We start from the raw sequence: 20,445 nt of genomic DNA on the forward strand, positions 1-20,445 counted from the left end.
TTCCTTTTCATGGTGCTTACTATCTTTTTTAGTTTTTCTTTCCAGCTTTATTGGTATATAATTGTATGAGTCTAAGATGTACATCACATTGCTTTGTCACACTTTATTGCAAAATGTAACTTCTGCAGCATATCACATAATTACCATTTCTTTTTTGTGGTGAAAATATTTAAAATCTCTCTCAGCAGCTTTCAAGTATATTAATACATATTATTAATAATAGCCATTATGCTGTATATTAAATCTCTAGAACTTATTTATCTTACATGTGGAAGTTCATGTTCTTTGACCAATATCTCCCTATTTTTCCCACCCCACAGTCCTTGGTAACCACCATTCTAGCTGTATTTCTATGTATTCAGCTTTTTTAGCTTCTATATATAAGTGATATCATACAATATTTGTCTTTCTCTAACTTATTTCCCTTAGCCCTCAGGGTTTGTTTTTGTTCTAATCACCTGTATACCTTTCGATGTATGTTACATCATCTTTGGGTTGAAGTGAATGTTAGTAAGAGAGTTTGGTGACTGTATATCACAGTTTTAACTGTTGGTGCAGAGGGATAGTATCTTTGAGTATTAATTTCTTTGCCTCTCATTTTGAGCCTTGTAGGTATTCTAAATTTCAGCTTCATAGAATATACTGTTGAATCCAAACTGTCTTTAGTAGTGTGTATCTTTTGGGAATTTTTGAAGAAAAGCATTGATGAAAGTTCAAAATAACTTTTGTTAACTTTGGTTATCTCGTGTGCAAAGATTGGGATTACAAGATTACGCAAAGACATCAATACATCTACTGGTGCTTGGTGTTCAGGGACAGCATACCTGGGTCTTTGTTTCATTCCCACTGTAAATGTCATAACTTTTTTTTCCTCCCTCCATGGAAGGCGTGCAATGGAATTGAGTTTTGCCCTGGTAAATGGGAATAATATTCGCGGCATGATGAAGGAGTTACTTTATTTTCTGGATTCATGTGAGCCAGAATTTAAAGCAGACTGTGCATCGGGAATCTTCCTTGCTGCAGAAAAGTAAGATTTAACTTTTACATTCATTGGTAAAAAATGCTTGGAACTTTTTGGAAAGCATCTTTAAAACATGAGGGAAATGTTGTAAACATGTTTAAATATGTAACGTTTATTTCAGGCTTACCATTAGAAATTGGGTTTCAGAAGGTCATTCTAGTCAGTATTTATGTTAAGCATTATACTAAGACCAAAATAATCCCACTTTTATAAAATCTCCTCTTGTATCTGTTCTTTAACCTCTCTTCTATGATTCCCTTTTAATGAAGAGAATAGAAAAGTTAAAACATTTGAATTGTGGTTCTTTGTAAAACTTCCTGGGATGAAGTGCTCAGGATTTTGATAGTATGGTTATTTCTCCTCTTTCCATTGTGAATTTAAGGGGAGGCAAGTCCTAGACCTGATGTTACCTGGGTCTGGGAACAGTGCTCTTTATTCTTTCGTCTCTGTCCTCTCCTGTCCTGACTTTATGATTTCTTTTCTAAGAAAAATACTGGAGACAGAGTCCTCAGTTCTCAACTCAGCAACTCCTATTGTAGTATTTACATCTGAATTTGACCATGTACTGTTTCATCATCCATTGAAATGGGAATTGATGCTAGTTTAATTGCTGGTAGTTTTGAAGGTGAAATGTGTCCAGATAGAGCCACTTAAACCTGTGAACCTCAAGACTATAGGACAGGAGTTTTGAAAGTCACTGTGTGTGTGTGTGTGTGTGTGTGTGTGTGTGTGTGTGTGTTGCTTAGTCGTGTCCGACTCTTTGCAACCCCATATACTGTAAGTCAGTGTGTGTGTGTGTGTGTGTGTGTGTGTGTGTGAGTTGCTTAGTCGTGTTGGACTCTTTGCAACCCCATATACTGTAGCCCACCAGACCCATCTGTCCATGGGATTCTCAAGGCAAGAACAGTGGAGTGGGTTGCCATTTCCTTCTCCAAAAGGAACTATAGAAAGAAAGAAAGTCAAGTCTCTCAGTCGTGTCCGACTCTTTGCAGCCCCACGGACTGTAACCTTCCAGGCTCCCCCATCCGTGGAATTTTCCAGGCAAGAGTACTGAAGTGGGTTGCCATTTCCTTCTCCATGAAAGTCACTGAGCAGAACTTAATTTATAGGTTCCAGTTTTTTCACCTGTGCCATTATTTTCTCAGGTATGCACCTTCCAAACGGTGGCATATAGACACGATTATGCGCGTTCTGACAACGGTAAGTAGTTTTTTTAGGCAGGTGTGTACTAAGTGCTGGATGTGTCAGTTAATGAGACAGACAAAGCTCTTATTCTTGTGTAGCTTATGTTCTAGTGGGGGAGATAGGAAATTCATGGGGAAAGAAGGACGCTCCTGTCAAGCAGGGGGCAATGCTGTGAAAAATACTAGAGCAGCATGAGGAACTGTAGTGATGTCAGAGGAGAATGGGATATGGGGCAGTGGGCCAGGTTCTTGGGTAGAATAGTCAGGGCAGGTCACTGAGAGGAGGTAACATTTGAGTAGAGAACTTGGTAAAGTGGTAAGCTGTGCAAAGATTTGGGGGAAGAGTGTACAAACCAGAGGGAACAGTTGGTGTTGCAAAGCCCAGGGGTAAGTAACAAGTTTGCCATGTTTGGAGAGCATCAAGAAGGCCCATGCAGCCAGTAGACTGAGAGAGGCAGAGAATGGTTTGAGGCAGGGGCTAGATTCTATAAGGCCTCACAGGAGTTAGGATTTTATTTTGAATATGACAGGAAATCATTGGGAAGCTTTGTTTAGTTTTGTTTTGGCTGTATTGTGTAGCATGCTAGATCTTAGTTCCCAGACCAGGGATCGAACCCATGCTCTCTGCAGTGGATTCGCAGAGTCTTAACCACTGGGCCTCCAGGAAAGTCAAAACCTTTCTTTAAGAAAGTGCTCCAACTTTTAATTTTTTCAATCAGTTTATATTCTCTTATTATACGATTATATGCCTTTTCTTCTTTAGCGTGTTGATGTGCTAGGTTACACTAATTGATTTTTAAAAAATAATTTATTTAATTGAAGTTTAGTTGGCTTGCATTAATTGAATTTTTAATGTTGAATCAGCCTTCCATATCTGGAATAAAAACCACATGGTTGTGGTGTATAGTTTTCTTTAATACATTATTAGATTTGATTTGCTAAAATTTTAAGGATATTTGCACCTGTGTTCATGAGATACTGGTCTATAGTTTTCTGTTCCTGATGTTTTATTTGACCCTTGTATTATTTAGTAGTGTGTTGTTTAATCTCCAAATATTTGGGGACTTTTCAGCCATCTTTTATTGCTTATTTCTAGTTTAATTTTGTATGATTTCTGTTCTTTTAAGTTTAAGACATTTTTAATGGCCCAGAATGTGATCTGTCTTGATGAATGCTCCATGTGAGCTTGAGAAGAATGTTTATGCTATTGTTGAATGACATAGTCTGTAAATGTCAATTAGATCATGTTGAAGCTTTCTCTTAAAAACATTCTGCTTTTCCCATTAGGGAAGAATATACATGTCTAAGTCACACCACTAATTACCTGGTTTTTAGTGTCTTACCTTTACTTTCTGCCAGTTTCCCCAAACTTCTCCCTCCATTTTTGTGTTTCTTAACAGGAATGGGTATCCTACCCATCTGGGATTTTTTTCTTTGTCTTTTTCTGTTTCCTCTTCAAAGTATACGTGTGTAGGCCAGGTCTTGTTCCTGTAAATCAGATCCACTCTTCTATCCAATAATGGGAGATTGACCAAGGTGGGCAGAGCTTCCACAGTTTGTATGTCCTGTGCAGCTTGGTTATCATAATGCTCTTGTGAGGCCAAAATTTAATTTCCTCATAGGTTAAATAGCTTTACTTTGTCTCCGTGGTGGTAAATCTCAGATTCCATTTGTCAACAGGACAATAAAGAGATCGTTGTGTTTTTTTTTTTTGGAGTGTGGATAATGAAATACAAAACACTTCCCATTTCTGGGGCTATGTATTGGTTCTATATTTATAAACTCTAGTCTGTGAAGGACTGTTATGTTTTCAAGAGATTCTGATTTTTAGAAAGTTACTGTTTATTTCAGTTTTATTTATTAAGCCTTTTTGAACTGTTCATACACAGCCCTTTCTCCATATCCTGGAGTAGTGTGACTACCATAGCTGGCTTGTATGCTTTTATTTATTTATTTTTAAATCTCAGTTTTATTTATTTATTTACCTTTACAATATTGTATTGGTTTTGCCATACATTGACATGAATCTGCCACGGGTGTACATGTGTTCCCCATCCTGAACCTACCTCCCTCCCCATCCTATCCCTCTGGGTCATCTCAGTGCACCAGCCCGGAGCACCCTGTATCATACATCGAACCTGGACTGGTGATCTGTTTCACATGTGATAATATACATTTTTCATTGCCATTCTCCCAAACCATCCCACCCTCGTCCTCTCGCACAGAGTCCAAAAGACTTCTCTACATCTGTGTCTCTTGCTGTCTCGTATACAGCAGGGTTATCGTTACCAGTTATCGTTACCATCTTTCTAAATTCTGTATATATGCATTAGTATACTGTATTGGTATTTTTTTTTCTGGCTTACTTCACTCTGTATAATAGGCTCCAGTTTCATCCACCTCATTAGAACTGATTAAACTGTATTCTTTTTAATGGCTGAGTAATATTCCATTATGTGTATGTACCACAGCTTTCTTATCCATTCTTCTGCTGATGGACATCTAGGTTGCTTCCATGTCCTGGCTATTATAAACAGTGCTGCAATCAATATTGGGGTACACGTGTCTCTTTCAGTTCTGGTTTCCTTGGTGTGCATGCCCAGCAGTGGGATTGCTGGGTCATAAGGCAGTTCTATTTCCAGTTTTTTAAGGAATTTCCACACTGTTCTCCATAGTGGTTGTACTAGTTTGCATTCCCACCAACAGTGTAAGAGGGTTCCCCTTTCTTCAGCATTTATTGCTTGTAGACTTTTGAATAGCAGCCATTCTGACTGGCATGAAATGGTACCTCATTGTGGCTTTGATTTGCTTTTCTCTGATAATGAGTGATGTTGAGCATCTTTTCATATGTTTGTTAGCCATCTGCATGTCTTCTTTGGAGAAATGTCTATTTAGTTCTTTGGCCCACTTTTTGATTGGGTAATTTATTTTTCTGGAATTGAGCTTCAGGAGTTGCTTGTATATTCTTGAGATTAATTCTTTGTCTGTTGCTTTGTTTGCTGTTATTTTCTCCCATTCTGAAGGCTGTCTTTTCACCTTGCCTATAGTTTCCTTTGTTGTGCAGAAGCTTTTAATTTTAATTAGGTCCCATTTGTTTATTTTTGCTTTTATTTCCATTACTCTGGGAGGTGGGTCATAGAGGATCCTGCTGTGGTTTATGTCAGAGAGTGTTTTGCTTTTGTTTTCCTCTAGGAGTTTTATGGTTTCTGGTCTTACATTTAGATCTTTAGTCCATTTTGAGTTTATTTTTGTGTATGGTGTTAGAAAGTGTTCTAGTTTCATTCTTTTACAAGTGGTTGACCAGTTTTCCCAGCACCACTTGTTAAAGAGATTGTCTTTTCTCCATTGTATATTCTTGCCTCCTTTGTCAAAGGTAAGGTGTCCATAGGTGCGTGGATTTATCCCTGGGCTTTCTATTTTGTTCCTTTGATCTATATTTCTGTCTTTGTGCCAGTATCATACTGTCTTGATGACTGTGGCTTTGTAGTAGAGCCTGAAGTCAGGCATGTTGACTCCTCCAGTTCCATTCTTCTTTCTCAAGATTGCTTTGGCTCTTTGAGGCTTTTTGTATTGCCATACAAATTGTGAAATTATTTGTTCTAGCTCTGTGAAAAATACCGTTGGTAGCTTTGTAGGGATTGCATTGAACCTATAGATTGCTTTAGGTAGTATACTCATTTTCACTGTATTGATTCTTCCAATCCATGAACATGGTATATTTCTCCATCTATTAGTGTCCTCTTTGATTTCTTTCATCAGTGTTTTATAGTTTTCTTTATATAGATCTTTTGTTTCTTTAGATACATTCGTAAGTATTTTATTCTTTCCATTGCAGTGGTGAATGGAATTGTTTCCTTAATTTCTCTTTCTGTTTTCTCATTGTTAGTGTATTGGAATGTAAAGGATTTCTGTGTGTTGATTTTATATTCTGCATCTTTACTATGTTCATTGATTAGCTCTAGTAATTTTCTGGTGGAGTCTTTAGGGTTTTCTATGTAGAGGATCAATGCCATCTGCAAACAATGAGAGTTTTACTTCTTCTTTTCCAATCTGGATTCCTTCTATTTCTTTTTCTGCTCTAATTGCTGTGGCCAAAACTTCCAAAACTATGTTGAATAGTAGTGGTGAAAGTGGGCACCCTTGTCTTGTTCCTGACTTTAGGGGAAATGCTTTCAGTTTTCACCGTTGAGGGTAAGGTTTGCTATGGGTTTGTCATATGTAGCTTTTATTAAGTTGAGGTATGTTCCTTCTATTCCTGCTTTCTGGAGGGTTTTTTTTTTTTTTTTTATCATAAATGGCTGTTGAATTTTGTCAAAGGCTTTCTCTGCATCTATTGAGATAATCATACGGCTTTTATTTTTCAATTTGTTAATGTGGTATGTTACATTGATTGATTTGAGAATATTGAAGAATCCTTGCATCCCTTGGATATAAAGCCTACTTAGTCATGATGTATGATTTTTTAAATATGTTGTTGGATTCTGATTGCTAGAGTTTTGTTAAGGATTTTTGCATCTATGTTCATCAGTGATATTGGCCTGTAGTTTTCTTTTTTGTGGCATCTTTGTTTGGTTTTGGTATTAGGGTGATGGTGGCCTCATAGAATGAGTTTGGAAGTTTACCTTCCTCTGCAATTTTCTGGAAGAGTTTGAGTAGGATAGGTATTAACTCTTCTCTAAATTTTTGGTAGAATTCAGCTGTGAAGCCATCTGGTCCTAGGCTTTTGTTTGTTGGGAGATTTCTGATTACAGTTTCAATTTCTGTGGTTGTGATGGGTCTGTTAAGATTTTCTATTTCTTCCTGGTTCAGTTTTGGAAAGTTGTACTTTTCTGAGAATTTGTCCATTTCTTCCAAGTTGTCCATTTTATTGGCATATAGTTGCTGATAGTAGTCTCTTATGATCCTTTGTATTTCTGTGTTGTCTGTTGTGATCTCTCCATTTTCATTTCTAATTTTATTGATTTGATTTTTCTCCCTTTGTTTCTTGATGAGTCTGGCTAATGGTTTGTCAATTTTATTTATCCTCTCAAAGAACCAGCTTTTGGCTTTGTTGATTTTTGCTATGGTCTCTTGTTTCTTTTGCATTTATTTCTGCCCTAATTTTTAAGATTTCTTTCCTACCACTAACCCTGGGTTTCTTCATTTCTTCCTTTTCTAGTTGCTTTAGGTGTAAAGTTAGGTTATTTATTTGACTTTTTTCTTGTTTCTTGAGGTAAGTCTGTATTTCTATGAACCTTCCCCTTAGCACTGCTTTTACAGTGTCCCATAGGTTTTGAGTTGTTGTGTTTTCGTTTTCATTCGTTTCTATGCATATTTTTTAAAAAATTTCTTCGGGATTTGTTGGTCACTCAGCAGCATGTTGTTCAGCCTCCATATGTTAGAATTTTTAATAGTTTTTCTCCTGTAATTGAGATCTAATCTTACTGCATTGTGGTCAGAAAAGATGCTTGGAATGATTTCAATTTTTTGAATTTATCAGTGCTAGATTTATGGCCCAGGATGTGATCTATCCTGGAGAAGGTTCCATGTGCACTTGAGAAAAAGGTGAAATTCATTTTTGGAGGGTGAAATGTCCTATAGATATCAATTAGGTCTAACCGTAAAAATGGTCTATTGTATCATTTAAAGTTTGTGTTTCCTTGTTAATTTTCTTTTTACTTGATCTATCCACAGGTGTGAATGGGTATTAAAGTCTCCCACTATTATTGTGTTATTGTTAATTTCCCCATTCATACTTGTTAACATTTGTCTTACATATTGTGGTGCTCCTATGTTGGGTGCATATATATTTATAATTTTTATATCTTCTTCTTGGATTGATCCTTTGATCATTATGTAGTGTCCATCTTTGTCTCTTCACAGCCTTTGCTTTAAAGTCTGTTTTATCTGATATGAGTATTACTACTCCTGCTTTCTTTTGGTTTCTATTTGCATGGAATATCTTTTTCCAGCCTTTCACTTTCAGTCTGTATGTGTCCCTTGTTTCAAGGTAGGTCTTTTGTAGACAATATATATAGGGGTCTTGTTTTTGTATCCATTCAGCCAGTCTTTGTCTTTTGGTTGGGGCATTCAACCCATTTACATTTAAGGTAATTATTGATAAGTATGATCCTGTTGCCATTCACTTTATTGTTTTGGGTTGAGTTTATACACCTTTTCTGTGTTTCCTGTCTAGAGAAGATCCTTTAGCATTTGTTGGAGAACTGGTTTGGTGGTGCTGAATTCTCTCAGCTTTTGCTTGTCTGTAAAGCTTTTGATTTCTCCTTCATATTTGAATGAGATCCTTGCTAGGTACAGTAATCTGGGCTGTAGGTTATTGTCTTTCATCACTTTAAGTATGTCTTGCCATTCCCTCCTGGCCTGAAGAGTTTCTATTGAAAGATCAGCTGTTATCCTTATGGGAATCCCCTTGTGTGTTATTTGTTGTTTTTCCCTTGCTGCTTTTAATATTTGTTCTTTGTGTTTGATCTTTGTTAATTTGATTAATATGTGTCTTGGAGTGTTTTGCCTTAGGTTTATCCTGTTCGGGACTCCCTGGGTTTTTTGGATTTGGGTGATTATTTCCTTCCCCATTTTAGGGAAGTTTTCAACTGTTATCTCCTCAAGTATTTTCTCATGGTCTTTCTTTTTGTCTTCTTCTCCTGGGACTCCTATGATTCGAATGTTGGGGTGTTTAACATTGTTCTGGAGATCTCTGAGGTTGTCCTCATTTCTTTTAATTCTTTTTTCTTTTTTCTTCTCTGTTTCATTTATTTCTACATTCTATCTTCTACGTCACTTATCCTATCTTCTGCCTCTGTTATTCTACTGTTGGTTCCCTCCAGAGTGTTTTTGATCTCATTTATTGCATTATTCATTATATATTGACTCTTTTTTATTTCTCCTAGGTTCTTGTTAAACCTTTCTTGCATCTTCTTTATCCTTGTCTCCAGGCTATTTATCTGTAACTCCGATTTGTTTTCAAGGTTTTGGATCATTTTCACTATCATTATTTGGAATTTTTTATCAGGTAGATTCCCTATCTCTTCCTCTTTGGTTTGGTTTGGTGGACATTTATCCTGTTCCTTTACCTGCTGGGTATTTCTCTGCCAGTTCATCTTGTTTATATTGCTGTTTTGGGGTGGCCTTTCTGTATTCTGGAAGTTTGTGGTTCCTCTTTATTGTGGAGATTCCTCACTATGGGTGGGGTTGGATGGGTGGCTTGTCAGGTTTCCTGGTTAGGGAAGCTTGTGTCTGTGTTCTGTGGGTGGAGCTGGATTTCTTCTCTCTGCAGTGCAGTGAAGTGTCCAGTAATGAGTTTTGAGATGTCGATGGGTTTGGTGTGACTTTGGGCAGCCTGTATATTGAAGCTCAGGGCTGTGTTCCTGTGTTGCTGGAGAATTTGCATGGTATGTCTTGCTTTGGAACTTGTTGGCCCTTGGGTGGTGCTTGGGTGATGGAGTGTAGGTATGGAGGTGTTTGATGAGCTCCTATCGAGCTCATTGATAGGATGAGCTGGATAGGATCTTCCCTGGATTCAGGAGTTCTCAGGTATTCTCAGGATTTGGACTTAAACCTCCTGCCTCTGGTTTTTAGTCTTATTTTTACAGTAAGCTCAAGACTTCTTCATCTATACAGCACCAATAATAAAACATCTAGTTTAAAGATGAAAAGTTTCTCCACAGTGAGGGATACCCAGAGAGGTACACAGTTACATGGAGAAGAAAAGAGGAAGGAGGGAGCTAGAGGTGACCAGGAGGATAAGAGGGGGAATCAAAAGGGGGGAGAGCCATCTAGCCAGTAATCACTTCCTATGTGGTCTCCACAGTCTGGACCTCTCAGAGATGTTCACAGAGTTACACAGAGAAGAGAAGAGGGAGGAAGGAGACAGAGGTGGCCAGGAGGATAAAGGGGGGAATCAAAAGGAGAGAGACAGATCCAGCCAGTAATCAGTTCCCTAAGTGTTCTTCACAATCCTGAACACACAAAGAGATTCACAGAGTTGGGTAGAGAAGAAAAGGAGGAGTGGGGAGATAGAGGCAACTTGGTGGAGATAAAGGAGAGTCCGAAGGGGAAGAGAGCAGTCAAGCCAGTAATCTCACTCCCAAGTAAAAATGGGTACTGAAGATTGGGTTCTTAAAGGTACAAGGTTGATAACAAATACCAAAAACAAAGATTAAAAATATAGAGTAGAGGTTAGATTCTCAAAAATACAATATTAAGAAAAAAGTCACAAAAATTATATACATACATGAATTTTGCTTTCAAAATAGGGTTTTTTGCAAGGTAATAGTAGGTTATAAAAATGAAAATTAAAGGAGTAATGGGGGACTTAGACATGAAAAAAATTTTTGTTTTAATTTAAAAAATGATAAGAGTAAAAATATATCTAGGACTTTCTCTGGAGCTGTTGCAGACAGGGTGGGGTCAGTTCATTTTCAGATAGTTCCTTGTTCCAGCTTGTACTTCTCAAGGTCTATAGGCCCCTTCCTATGTAGTCGGTGCTAACTACAGGGTTTTAATCTATTGCACCTGTCACTTCCAAAGCGGTTCCCTCTGTTTATTTTAGCTTCTTCTGTTTGCTGGTCTCTTCAGTGTCTAATTTCCACCCCGACACAAGGAGGGCGGTGGTGGTCACTTTTTTTAGTCTCACTTGTTCAGTCGTGTTGTGGGGAGGGAGGAACACTGCAAACAAATATCACTGGCGTGTGCTCACAGTAATTCAGCCACACTGGGTTTGTCCCTGCTCACGGCGTGTTGCTTTCCCAGTCTACCCTGTTCAGGCTCTAAGTTGCTCTGCCGGGAACTGTCTGATGCTGGCCCTGGGTTGTATGCACTCCCCAGGTCTAAGCCACTCAGGTTCAGGTTTTCGGGCACTCCTCAAAGACACCAGACTTGGTTGGGCCTGTGTTTTATGCCCGTCCCAGGTCCAAGCAGCTCAGGTGACCAGGTGCTTGGCGAGCACGTTGCCCCCAGTTGAAGGCTGTGACTTATTGCCTCCCCTGTTCCAGCTGCTTGGTTTTCTGGGTGTACAACGGGTGTGCCTTCTCAGGTGTGCCATGTGTCTCTTCTGGGGAGCTGATCTCTCGCTGTGACCCTCCTGGTGGATGTCGATCATCCAGAATCTCAAGAAGTCTTGGTTAGCAAGGAAGTCTGCTTGCAGTTTGGTATAGGATGCCTCTCTGGGGCCGTGCTTGCTCCCTTCCAGCTCTGGCTTCCCTCGCCTGCCTGTCTCCTGAGGGGGATGGGCCGGTTCTCAGCCTGCTAGCTCTGCTCAGTCCTTTGTTTTGTGAGTGGGCCTGGCGGTGTCTTAGGTTAGGGATTTTCTCGGGATAGCTATCCCACAGTCTGGGTTGCTTTCTCAAGCTAGTTCCCTCAGATTGCCTCAGGGCATTCAGGCCTGGTCCTTACCCTAAGCAATACAGCCTGTTCCTCCCTGCCCCTCCCCCCCCACCCCCCCACCCCCCCACTTGCTAGTGGGGGATGCGAGCATCTGGGCTGCTGCTCTGTTGGGAGTTGCTGTTAGGCACATAATCTGTAGGTTTTAATTATTTATTTATTTTTCCTCCCGGTTATTTTGCCCTCTGAGATTCCAAGGCCCGCCACAGACCTGCCAGAGAGAGTATTTCCCGGTGTTTAGAAACCTGTCTCTTTTTTAAGACTCCCTTCCTGGGATAGATCCCCGTCCCTACCTCTTTTGTCTCTCTTTTTATCTTTTATATTTTGTCCTACTTCCTTTTGAAGACAATGGGCTGCCTTTCTGGGTGCCTGATGTCCTCTGCCAGCATTCAGAAGTTGTTTTGTGGAGTTTGCTTGGTGTTAAAATGTTCTTTCGGTGAATTTGTGGGAGAGAAAGTGGTCTCCCCGTCCTATTCCTCTGCCATCTTAGGACTGCCTCATTTGTACGCTTTTAACACCTGTGTTGAGGAGTTGTGGGGAGGAAGAGGTTGTTGTAATTAAGTTCCCAGTGAATGTATTTCTTACATCTTTGCGTTAGTAAACATTCTGAGTAGAAAGGGCCTTTCTTGAAATTCTGAGCCTTTATATTTTAATTTTACTTTGGACAAAGAGAAGATTTTATCTTTTTATAAAACCTTAGAACTTAGAATATTCATTTAAATAAGACTTTGAAATTTGAGCTGCTTCTGAACATGAGAATTGGAAACAACTTTATCTTGGAGGGTGTTTTGTAGTCGTCTCCTCTGTGCAACAACAGCACTAGCTGACTTTTCTTAACATTACTGTGTGTTTCTTGGGGTAACTGTCTACATTTCCTTTTAGGCAGGAAGCTATGTTCGTGATGATGCAGTTCCCAACTTGATCCAGTTAATAACCAATAGCGTGGAGATGCATGCCTATACTGTCCAGCGCTTGTACAAAGCAATTCTTGGTGATTATTCTCAGGTAAGTACTTTTACTTTAGGGGGGAAATTGCCATTATTTTTCTGATATGTTCTTATTACTATCACTCTAGAGGTGCCTCAGTTGTGACCTTTATGGTTGGATGACCTATATGATTTGTATTAATCCTTTAAAGGATAAAAATCTTTTTCAAACTGTGACTCTCTTTTGACAGCAACCTTTGGTGCAAGTGGCTGCATGGTGTATAGGTGAATATGGAGATCTTCTTGTATCTGGCCAATGTGAAGAGGAAGAGCCTATTCAGGTACCCTTTGTCACTCTTGGTTAAGAAAAGGGAAGACAGTGTTTTTGTTTTAAGAGTAGTGTTTAATGCTTTGAAGTCGATTCCTTGAAAACCTTTTAAAGACGCAAGGGTGGAATCATAGATTCATTGGAAAGCTTGCTCAGTTTTCAGTTGGAACCTACTGGGCCATTGTGAGATTTGAAACTCACCTTTAGGTCCCTCTCCCCACCCCATCATAGTGACTTACATTGTTTCTCTTACCTTCTGGCTGAGGAGAAGTGAGAGTGTCATGTTTCCATTTTTTTCTCCCCAGGTAACAGAGGATGAAGTGTTGGATATTTTAGAAAGTGTCCTAATATCTAATATGTCCACCTCTGTGACACGAGGTTATGCCCTCACTGCTATTATGAAGCTTTCTACTCGATTCACCTGTACTGTAAAGTGAGTATGGAGAAAAAGGGTGAATGTGATATATTTTTTAAAAACTTTTATTTTGGGAAACTTCAAGCAAAGGCAAAAGTAGAATAGTAAAATCAACTGCCTATACCTTTTACTCCTCAGTAACAGTCATCACTTCATGGTTAATCCTTATTAGATCTATACTTTGCTCCCTGTCATCCCTTCATCCCACCACTGCTTAATTTGAAGGTAAAAACTAATGTTTTTAAAATCAGGTATCTGATGTCTGTTTATTTTTTTAAAGTACTGAAGTTATTTTCCCATGTAAAGGTTCTGGTTTATTATAATTTGAGATATCTGAATTGGAAGAAAATCATTTTGGTGTTTAAATCTTTAAATTTTGCTTTTTTAAAAAAAGCCACTGTTTTGAATAGAACTCAATTCTTGGGTCAGTTTCCCAGTCAAGCATATTTAATATAAACTTAGTTCTCTCAGATGTTTTGCTTTTGTTTTTAATGTAAAGCCTCATGAAGAATGATATTTTTTACTGTTTAAATTGTGAAGTATAAGAATTTGGTATTAGGCAGTGACACTTTGCTTATAAAAGTCTGATGCTATGACCCTTTTGTTGATAAAAGCTTACCACTGTAAAGTTATTAAAGAAGGGAATGAATACTATAAATTTGTTATTTTGTAGCAAATTAATAATTGGTACTTTTGTTTATCAAATTTTAGGGTATGAGATATTAAGATGAACATTTCAAAATTTTAACCAGAAACCTCTGTTTTAAACACTGTTCTTTCTGCTTGTTTATGAATTTTCTTTTGGATGTTTGAATTTGTTTGTCATTTTATCCCAAAGCCGAATTAAGAAAGTAGTTTCCATCTATGGAAGCAGCATTGATGTGGAACTCCAGCAGAGGGCAGTAGAATATAATGCACTTTTTAAGAAATACGACCATATGAGGTAAGTGAAAGAAACCGAACAATGCATGTGCCTCTTAGCATCCCAAACACTTTCTCATGATAACCCGTAAAGGAGTTTCACCCCTCATGCTTTATTGGTGGGACATCACAACCCCGTTCAGTTCTTGCGGCTTGGCTACTTGTGTTTTGTTCGTCTTCTGTTCTGCCTAGCCTCTAAAGAAATAAGTGAACCGTGTTCTTTTAGTCCCCTTTTCCCCTTTCTCTTGGTAAGGAAAGTTTTCTTCATTTCCATTTTATTTGGTGAAGAAGTGAGAGTTGTTTCATCTCAGGAGAATCTCATTGAGATATCATTACTATTACCATTGTGAACTGCTAATATGTACTTGTTTATCTTTCTTTCATTCCAATTTCTCTGTCACTTATAATTCTCAGGCTCTTGGGATTTAGATGGACAGTTTGTCCATTCAAGGTTTCCTGCCTGCCCTTAATCCAGTCAGGAATGTAGGTCACGTATTCTTGTAATCCAGCTTCTATTTTAGTATATGTGTTGGGATGTGGGGAGGGGAGAGGTCTCTCCACATTTGGCTGGAGTACAGTTAACAGTGATTGTTTTGGGTAGGGAATCTAGGTTAACTGCCTAGAATTTAACCACTTCAGATTCTTCCAGGTCTGCCCTTCTTGAGAGAATGCCTGTCATGGAGAAAGTGACCACAAATGGCCCTACTGAGATTGTACAGACAAACGGAGAGACAGACCCAACTCCTCTAGAGACAAAGCCACCGCCCTCGGGGCCACAGCCCACCAGCCAGGTAGCTTTTCCCTTGCTTATCCTCATGATCTTCTGGTTCCTTAGACCCTATTTCTTAGGTGATTCCCTTCAGTGTTCCTGGGTTGATTGATAATTCTGTTCCCTGTTTTTAAGTATTGAAGGGGCTTTGTGTTAGATAACAGATTAGACAGTGACAATGAATAAGATATTATTTTCTTGTTTAGGCCAATGATTTATTGGATTTGTTGGGAGGAAATGACATAACACCTGTTATTCCAACTGCACCTACAAGCAAACCAGCTTCTGCTGGTGGAGAGCTTCTTGATTTGCTGGGAGACATCAACCTTACAGGTGAGGCCAGACTAGAGTTAATTTCATGCTTGGCCAGGGATAAGGGCCTTAGGGAAAAACTACACTGAATGTAGACTTTCTGTCTAGCACATGAGACAGTTGAAGAATGGAGAGGGTAAGTGACAAAAAACAAGAATCTTCACAACTTCTGGCCTATGTTGCCATACTAATACTCTAGAGGTAATTCATAGAGATTCCTCAAAGTCTAATTTTTAATTTTTGGAGAGTAAATTACTCAGTGTTTTAAGACAGAAAGAACAGTCTCAGGCTAGAAAAGAAGCACATCCCAAGAAATACATGACTTTTTCTAGGTTTCTTTCTACTCATGGTTAGTTTCCAAGAGCTGTGGCCTTCTGTGGAGAGTGGAAAGATGTTAACCTGTTTTCCTCTTTCCTTCTCGCCCTTTCTTTCTCCTTCGTGTTAAAGCAATGGAAGGATAAAATTATCCAGGGTTATAATATTCAAACATAACTTTTCATTTGGGGATATCTTATTTTTATTGACATGTAGTAGAAATTTATAATTAGTGTGTCTACAGATACTGTAAACACAAGAGGTCAAGAGAATATCACTGTAGCATATAATTTCTATCTTAAGTGACTTCTCTAAAAGTAAAATGGAGAGTTACAGCATACATGACCTTGAGTGGAAAACGGCCATAGGTTAAGGATGTTGGATGCTAATCTAGACAGGCTATCACAGACTTAAAGGTTTTTTCCTAACATAACTGCCTCCCAGAACTTATGGTTTATATTTATGTCTTAACAAAATTTCAAAATATTGCTTGTCATTGCTTAGGGCCATTCACAGTCAGTTTCAGATCCCGGGATGCCAAAGCTGTCCTGAACATAGGAAAAACAGGAACAACCCCATTTGAAACATAGTGTATGGGGACCTTCCTGGCAGTCCAGTGGTTAGGACTCTTGTGCTTTCACTGCCATGTGCCCAGGTTCAGTCCCTGGTCAGGGAACTAGGATCTCACTGGCTGTGTGGTGAGGCCAAATGAAAAACCAGAACACAGTGTATAGATGATATGCTTTACTTATTAACATATTAGCATTTCCATGTTAGTGTATAATCTTCACAATTATAATTTTGGATGGTTGTCTACTATTTGCTAAGTTTAACCATTATTTATTCAGTTCCTTACTATTGGGCATTTTGCTTGTTTCCAGATTTTTCTTAACTGATGCCTCAGTAAATATTGTTATTACATAAATTTGCCCAAATTTATTTTGGGTTTACATTCTTAGGCTCAGTTAAGTTAGGCTTACTCTTTCTGAATCTGTTTAAAATAAAAATGATTCTTACACATCATAGGGTATTTGTGAGGAATAGTGACAGTGCATGCATGACACATAGTAGGCACTTGGTAAATGTTACTTACCTTTTCCTCAGTGTCTATGAATTTCACTGTTAGTCATAAATAAAAAAGCCCTAACAGTGATTGACCCTCTCGTCTTATTTTTATTTTTTCAGTCTAGGGAATGTTTTATATTTGTCCATATTTGTATTATATGTGAATTTCCATTTTGCACATTCCTTTTGTCTCCTTTAACTCATTTATTCTGGAGCCTTAATGTTTTATTTTTGTTCTTTCTTTTTTTTCTAGTGTTAACAAGAAAAAGCAAAATAATGAAGTCTAGCTTTTTTTTCCTTATTCATAATGTATTTTACTTTTTTAATTTATTTTTTAATTAGACGAACATTGCTTTACAGTGTTGTGTTGGTTTCTGCCATGCAACAACATGCATCAGCCATAATTATACATACATCCCCTTCCTCTTGTGCTCCCCTCCCCTCACCCTATCCCACTGCTCTAGGTCATCACAGAGCACAAAGCTGGGCTCCCTGTATTACATAGCAGCTTCCCACCAGCCATGTATTTTACACGTGATAAAGCGCATATGTTGAGGCTACTTTCTTCATCTGTCCCACCCTCTCCTTCCCATACTGTGTGCCCAAGTCCATTCTCTACATCTTCATCTCCATTCCTTCCCCGCAAGTGGGTTCATCAGTACCATTTTTCTAGATTCCATATATATGCGTTAATGTAGGATATTTGTTTTTCTGACTTATTTCACTCTGTATAACATAATGTGTTTTAAATGCAATTCCCCATTTTCTTTACAATTTTAAGTTTTGAATTCTAGATTCTTTAAGCCATCATCACAGTCAAATCCTCATGCACCATCATTTAAATGAGTATAAATTAGAAAATAAATTTAGTATGTGCTTTTAGAAAAACTTGAGCTCTGAGTTTCTGTTGTTTTTCAGAACTACCTATTGTACCATTATAGGAGGAAAAAAAGCTACAATTTGAAGGACTAGGGACCCATATGTTGCCTCTGTGTCTTGGGTAGCCTATGATTTTCCATGGAAAGATGTTTCTAAAATTGTTTTGAAAATGGAAATTGTGGGAAAATTACTAGATTAGTTTTATAGAAACTAGGATAGCTATCTGAATATTGTTTATATTCTTCATTGGTAATCTGACTGCACATCCTGTGGTGTCTTCATTTGTTTTAGGTCCTTGTGCTTTGCTTAGTCATATGTATTTCTCCCTTACTTGCTAATTTTTACTATATGATTTTTTTTTCCTAGTGTACTTGGGTATTTTTTTAAAAGCTAATTCAACCTTTATTTTATTTTGTGATTTTTAAAATGGTGTAGTTTCAGCTAATTTCATAAAGTAGTTTGAAACCAACTTAAGCATAAAATGCATTCTGTTTCTTTTGGTGAATTTTCTTATGCTTCTTCTTAGAATCTTGATTTCTGTCAGTTCATGGTCATGTTCTATCATTTGCCCTCCATAACTTGTTCTTATTTGGAAGGATCAAATAAAAATAATAGACTGACGATTTTGTTTCCCCACTTCACACCACCTTTCCCAGGATGTGTGTGTGTGTTAATGTAATACTCTGCAATATTTAATATATGTAAAATTCAATAAATAAGTCTTGTCTTGATCTTCTTAGCTTGGAAAATAAAATGTTGCTAAGATTGTTGACATTCCCTGTGTACTACCTCCTTTTCTCATTCCCTCTTGATCCCAGAGGTAACTACTGTCTATCCTAAAATAGTGTTAGCTTTGGTGTTTACCATTCCTGTGTATTTTTGGAATGTTACAGTGTGTAGTATTATTTTGGCTTTTTAGAACTGGTGTCCAATCGAATGTGTACTTTTATACCTTGCTCTTTTGCTGTACATTGAATTTGTGAATAATCTATGTTAAGTGTATTTCTAATGGATTCACATTTTTATTGCTGTATGTGTTTAGTATTTTGGGCATTCATGGTAGCTTGGCAGTAAAGAATCTGTCTCTCGGTGTAGGAGATATGGTGATACAGGTTCGATCCGTGGGTCGGGAGGATCCCCTGGTGAAGGAAATGGCAACACACTCCAGTATTCTTGCCTGGGAAATCCCATGGACAGAGCAGCCTGGTGGGCTACAGTCCATGGGGTTGCAAAGAGTTGGACACGACTTAATGACTAAAAAACAACAGACAATGAATAGTATTTTATTTTGTCAGTGTACCACAATTTATTTACCCATTATTTTGATAGTGAACATTTTGATTATTTCTAGAATTTCATTGTTAGAAGTTATTTTGCCCTGCACACTTTTTGTATATGTCTCCCTGTGTAAATATGCAAGAATTAAAGCATTCCTAAAAAAGGCAGTGGGTCTCAGTTGGGGGAGATTTTGCCCACCAGGTATTGGCAATGTCTGAAGATACTTTTTGGGTGTCAGACTGAGAGGATGCCAGTGGTGCTGAATCCTACAGCGCAAAAGACAGCCCCTCACAGCAAAGTCTTATCCAGCCTGAAATTTTGTTAGTTTTGCAGTTGAGGACCTTTAGTTTAAGGGTATACTTGTATTCAGCTCTGATGTTGTTTAGTTGCCAAGCTGTGTCTCACTCTTTGGCGACCCCATGGACAATAGCCCTGCTAGGCTGCTCTGTTCCTAGTATTTCTCAGGCAAGAAGACTGAAGTGAATTGTCATTTCCTTCTCCAGGGCATCTCCCTGACCCAGGGATCCAACCCACATTCCCTGTGTTGCAGGAGGATTCTTTACCACTGATCCACCAGGAAAGCCTGTATTCAACTCTGCTACTGCCAAATTGTTCTCCAGTTCACAGCCCTGTGGCAGAGATTAGAATTCCCCATTGCTCCATAGTCTTAACCAGTATCTGGTGTTATCAGACACTGAAGTATTCACCATGCTGGGGGGATGTGAAGTAGCACCTCATCGTGGTTTTAAATTCCATTTCCCTCATTACTCGTAAACTTGAGCATCTCTTTTCATAATATTTTCTTTTCATTCATGTTTCTTCTGTGAATTGCTTGTACGTATCTCTTTTTTCTTTTTTGCTTGTACATTTGTCTTACTACTTTAAATTGGGTTATCTTTATTGACTTGTAGAAGATATTTATAGTTTTGGATACTCATCCATTTGTTATTTTGTAGCATACACTTTCTTCTGCCTTTGGTCCATTTTTTGGTGGTATTTTTTAGTGAACAGAAGTTACTCATTTTAAAGTATTTGAAATTTTTAATTCTTTATGGTTCATGCTTTTTGCAGATTGTTTAAGGCTTCCTTCCCTTAATTTGAGATCGTGGTAATTTTCTTATGTGTTCTCTTGGTGGGATTTGTCAGCTAAGATTGACTTAACTGTGGGATGTGCCATTTAGGTGCTCCAGCTGCTGCTCCTGCCCCTGCCTCAGTCCCACAGATATCCCAGCCCCCCTTCTTGTTGGATGGGCTTTCATCACAGCCTCTCTTCAATGACATTGCTACAGGTACCGTTACTGGTGTTATCATCATTAGACCTATGAGAAGTAGTTGTTGAAGAAAGGAGGTAGTGATTTGGCAAGCCTTAGGCTGACTGCAACTTGACTGATCTTCCTGTGTTCTCCCAGGCATCCCCTCCATCACAGCGTACAGTAAGAATGGCTTGAAGATTGAATTCACCTTTGAACGGTCAAATACCAACCCTAGTGTCACAGTGATCACGATACAGGCCTCCAACAGCACAGAGCTGGACATGACGGACTTTGTTTTCCAGGCTGCAGTACCAAAGGTACTATAATTGTCGTCTTGGCCTTTATCCTTGAATTAAAAATTGCTGATTATTTTTTTATGTGTTTGGTAAAGGGTATATTTT

The 20,445-nt window shown here is 38.4% G+C and overlaps 1 protein-coding gene across 1 annotated transcript in view; it reads left to right on the forward strand.

Annotated features, from left to right (window-relative positions):
* The window catches only part of AP1G1 (adaptor related protein complex 1 subunit gamma 1), an 82,339-nt gene that overhangs the window by 53,438 nt on the left and 8,456 nt on the right, over positions 1 to 20,445 (forward strand). The window contains exons 12-21 of the mRNA XM_069548947.1: positions 887 to 1,027; positions 2,167 to 2,221; positions 12,466 to 12,588; positions 12,761 to 12,850; positions 13,143 to 13,270; positions 14,091 to 14,195; positions 14,823 to 14,964; positions 15,149 to 15,275; positions 19,973 to 20,080; positions 20,201 to 20,361. Coding sequence (XP_069405048.1) covers positions 887 to 1,027; positions 2,167 to 2,221; positions 12,466 to 12,588; positions 12,761 to 12,850; positions 13,143 to 13,270; positions 14,091 to 14,195; positions 14,823 to 14,964; positions 15,149 to 15,275; positions 19,973 to 20,080; positions 20,201 to 20,361 — 1,180 coding nt within the window. The remainder of the gene's footprint in view (positions 1 to 886; positions 1,028 to 2,166; positions 2,222 to 12,465; positions 12,589 to 12,760; positions 12,851 to 13,142; positions 13,271 to 14,090; positions 14,196 to 14,822; positions 14,965 to 15,148; positions 15,276 to 19,972; positions 20,081 to 20,200; positions 20,362 to 20,445) is intronic.

This window comes from Ovis canadensis, chromosome 14, assembly GCF_042477335.2.
Source record: "Ovis canadensis isolate MfBH-ARS-UI-01 breed Bighorn chromosome 14, ARS-UI_OviCan_v2, whole genome shotgun sequence".
In the NCBI taxonomy this organism is placed as follows: domain Eukaryota; kingdom Metazoa; phylum Chordata; class Mammalia; order Artiodactyla; family Bovidae; genus Ovis; species Ovis canadensis.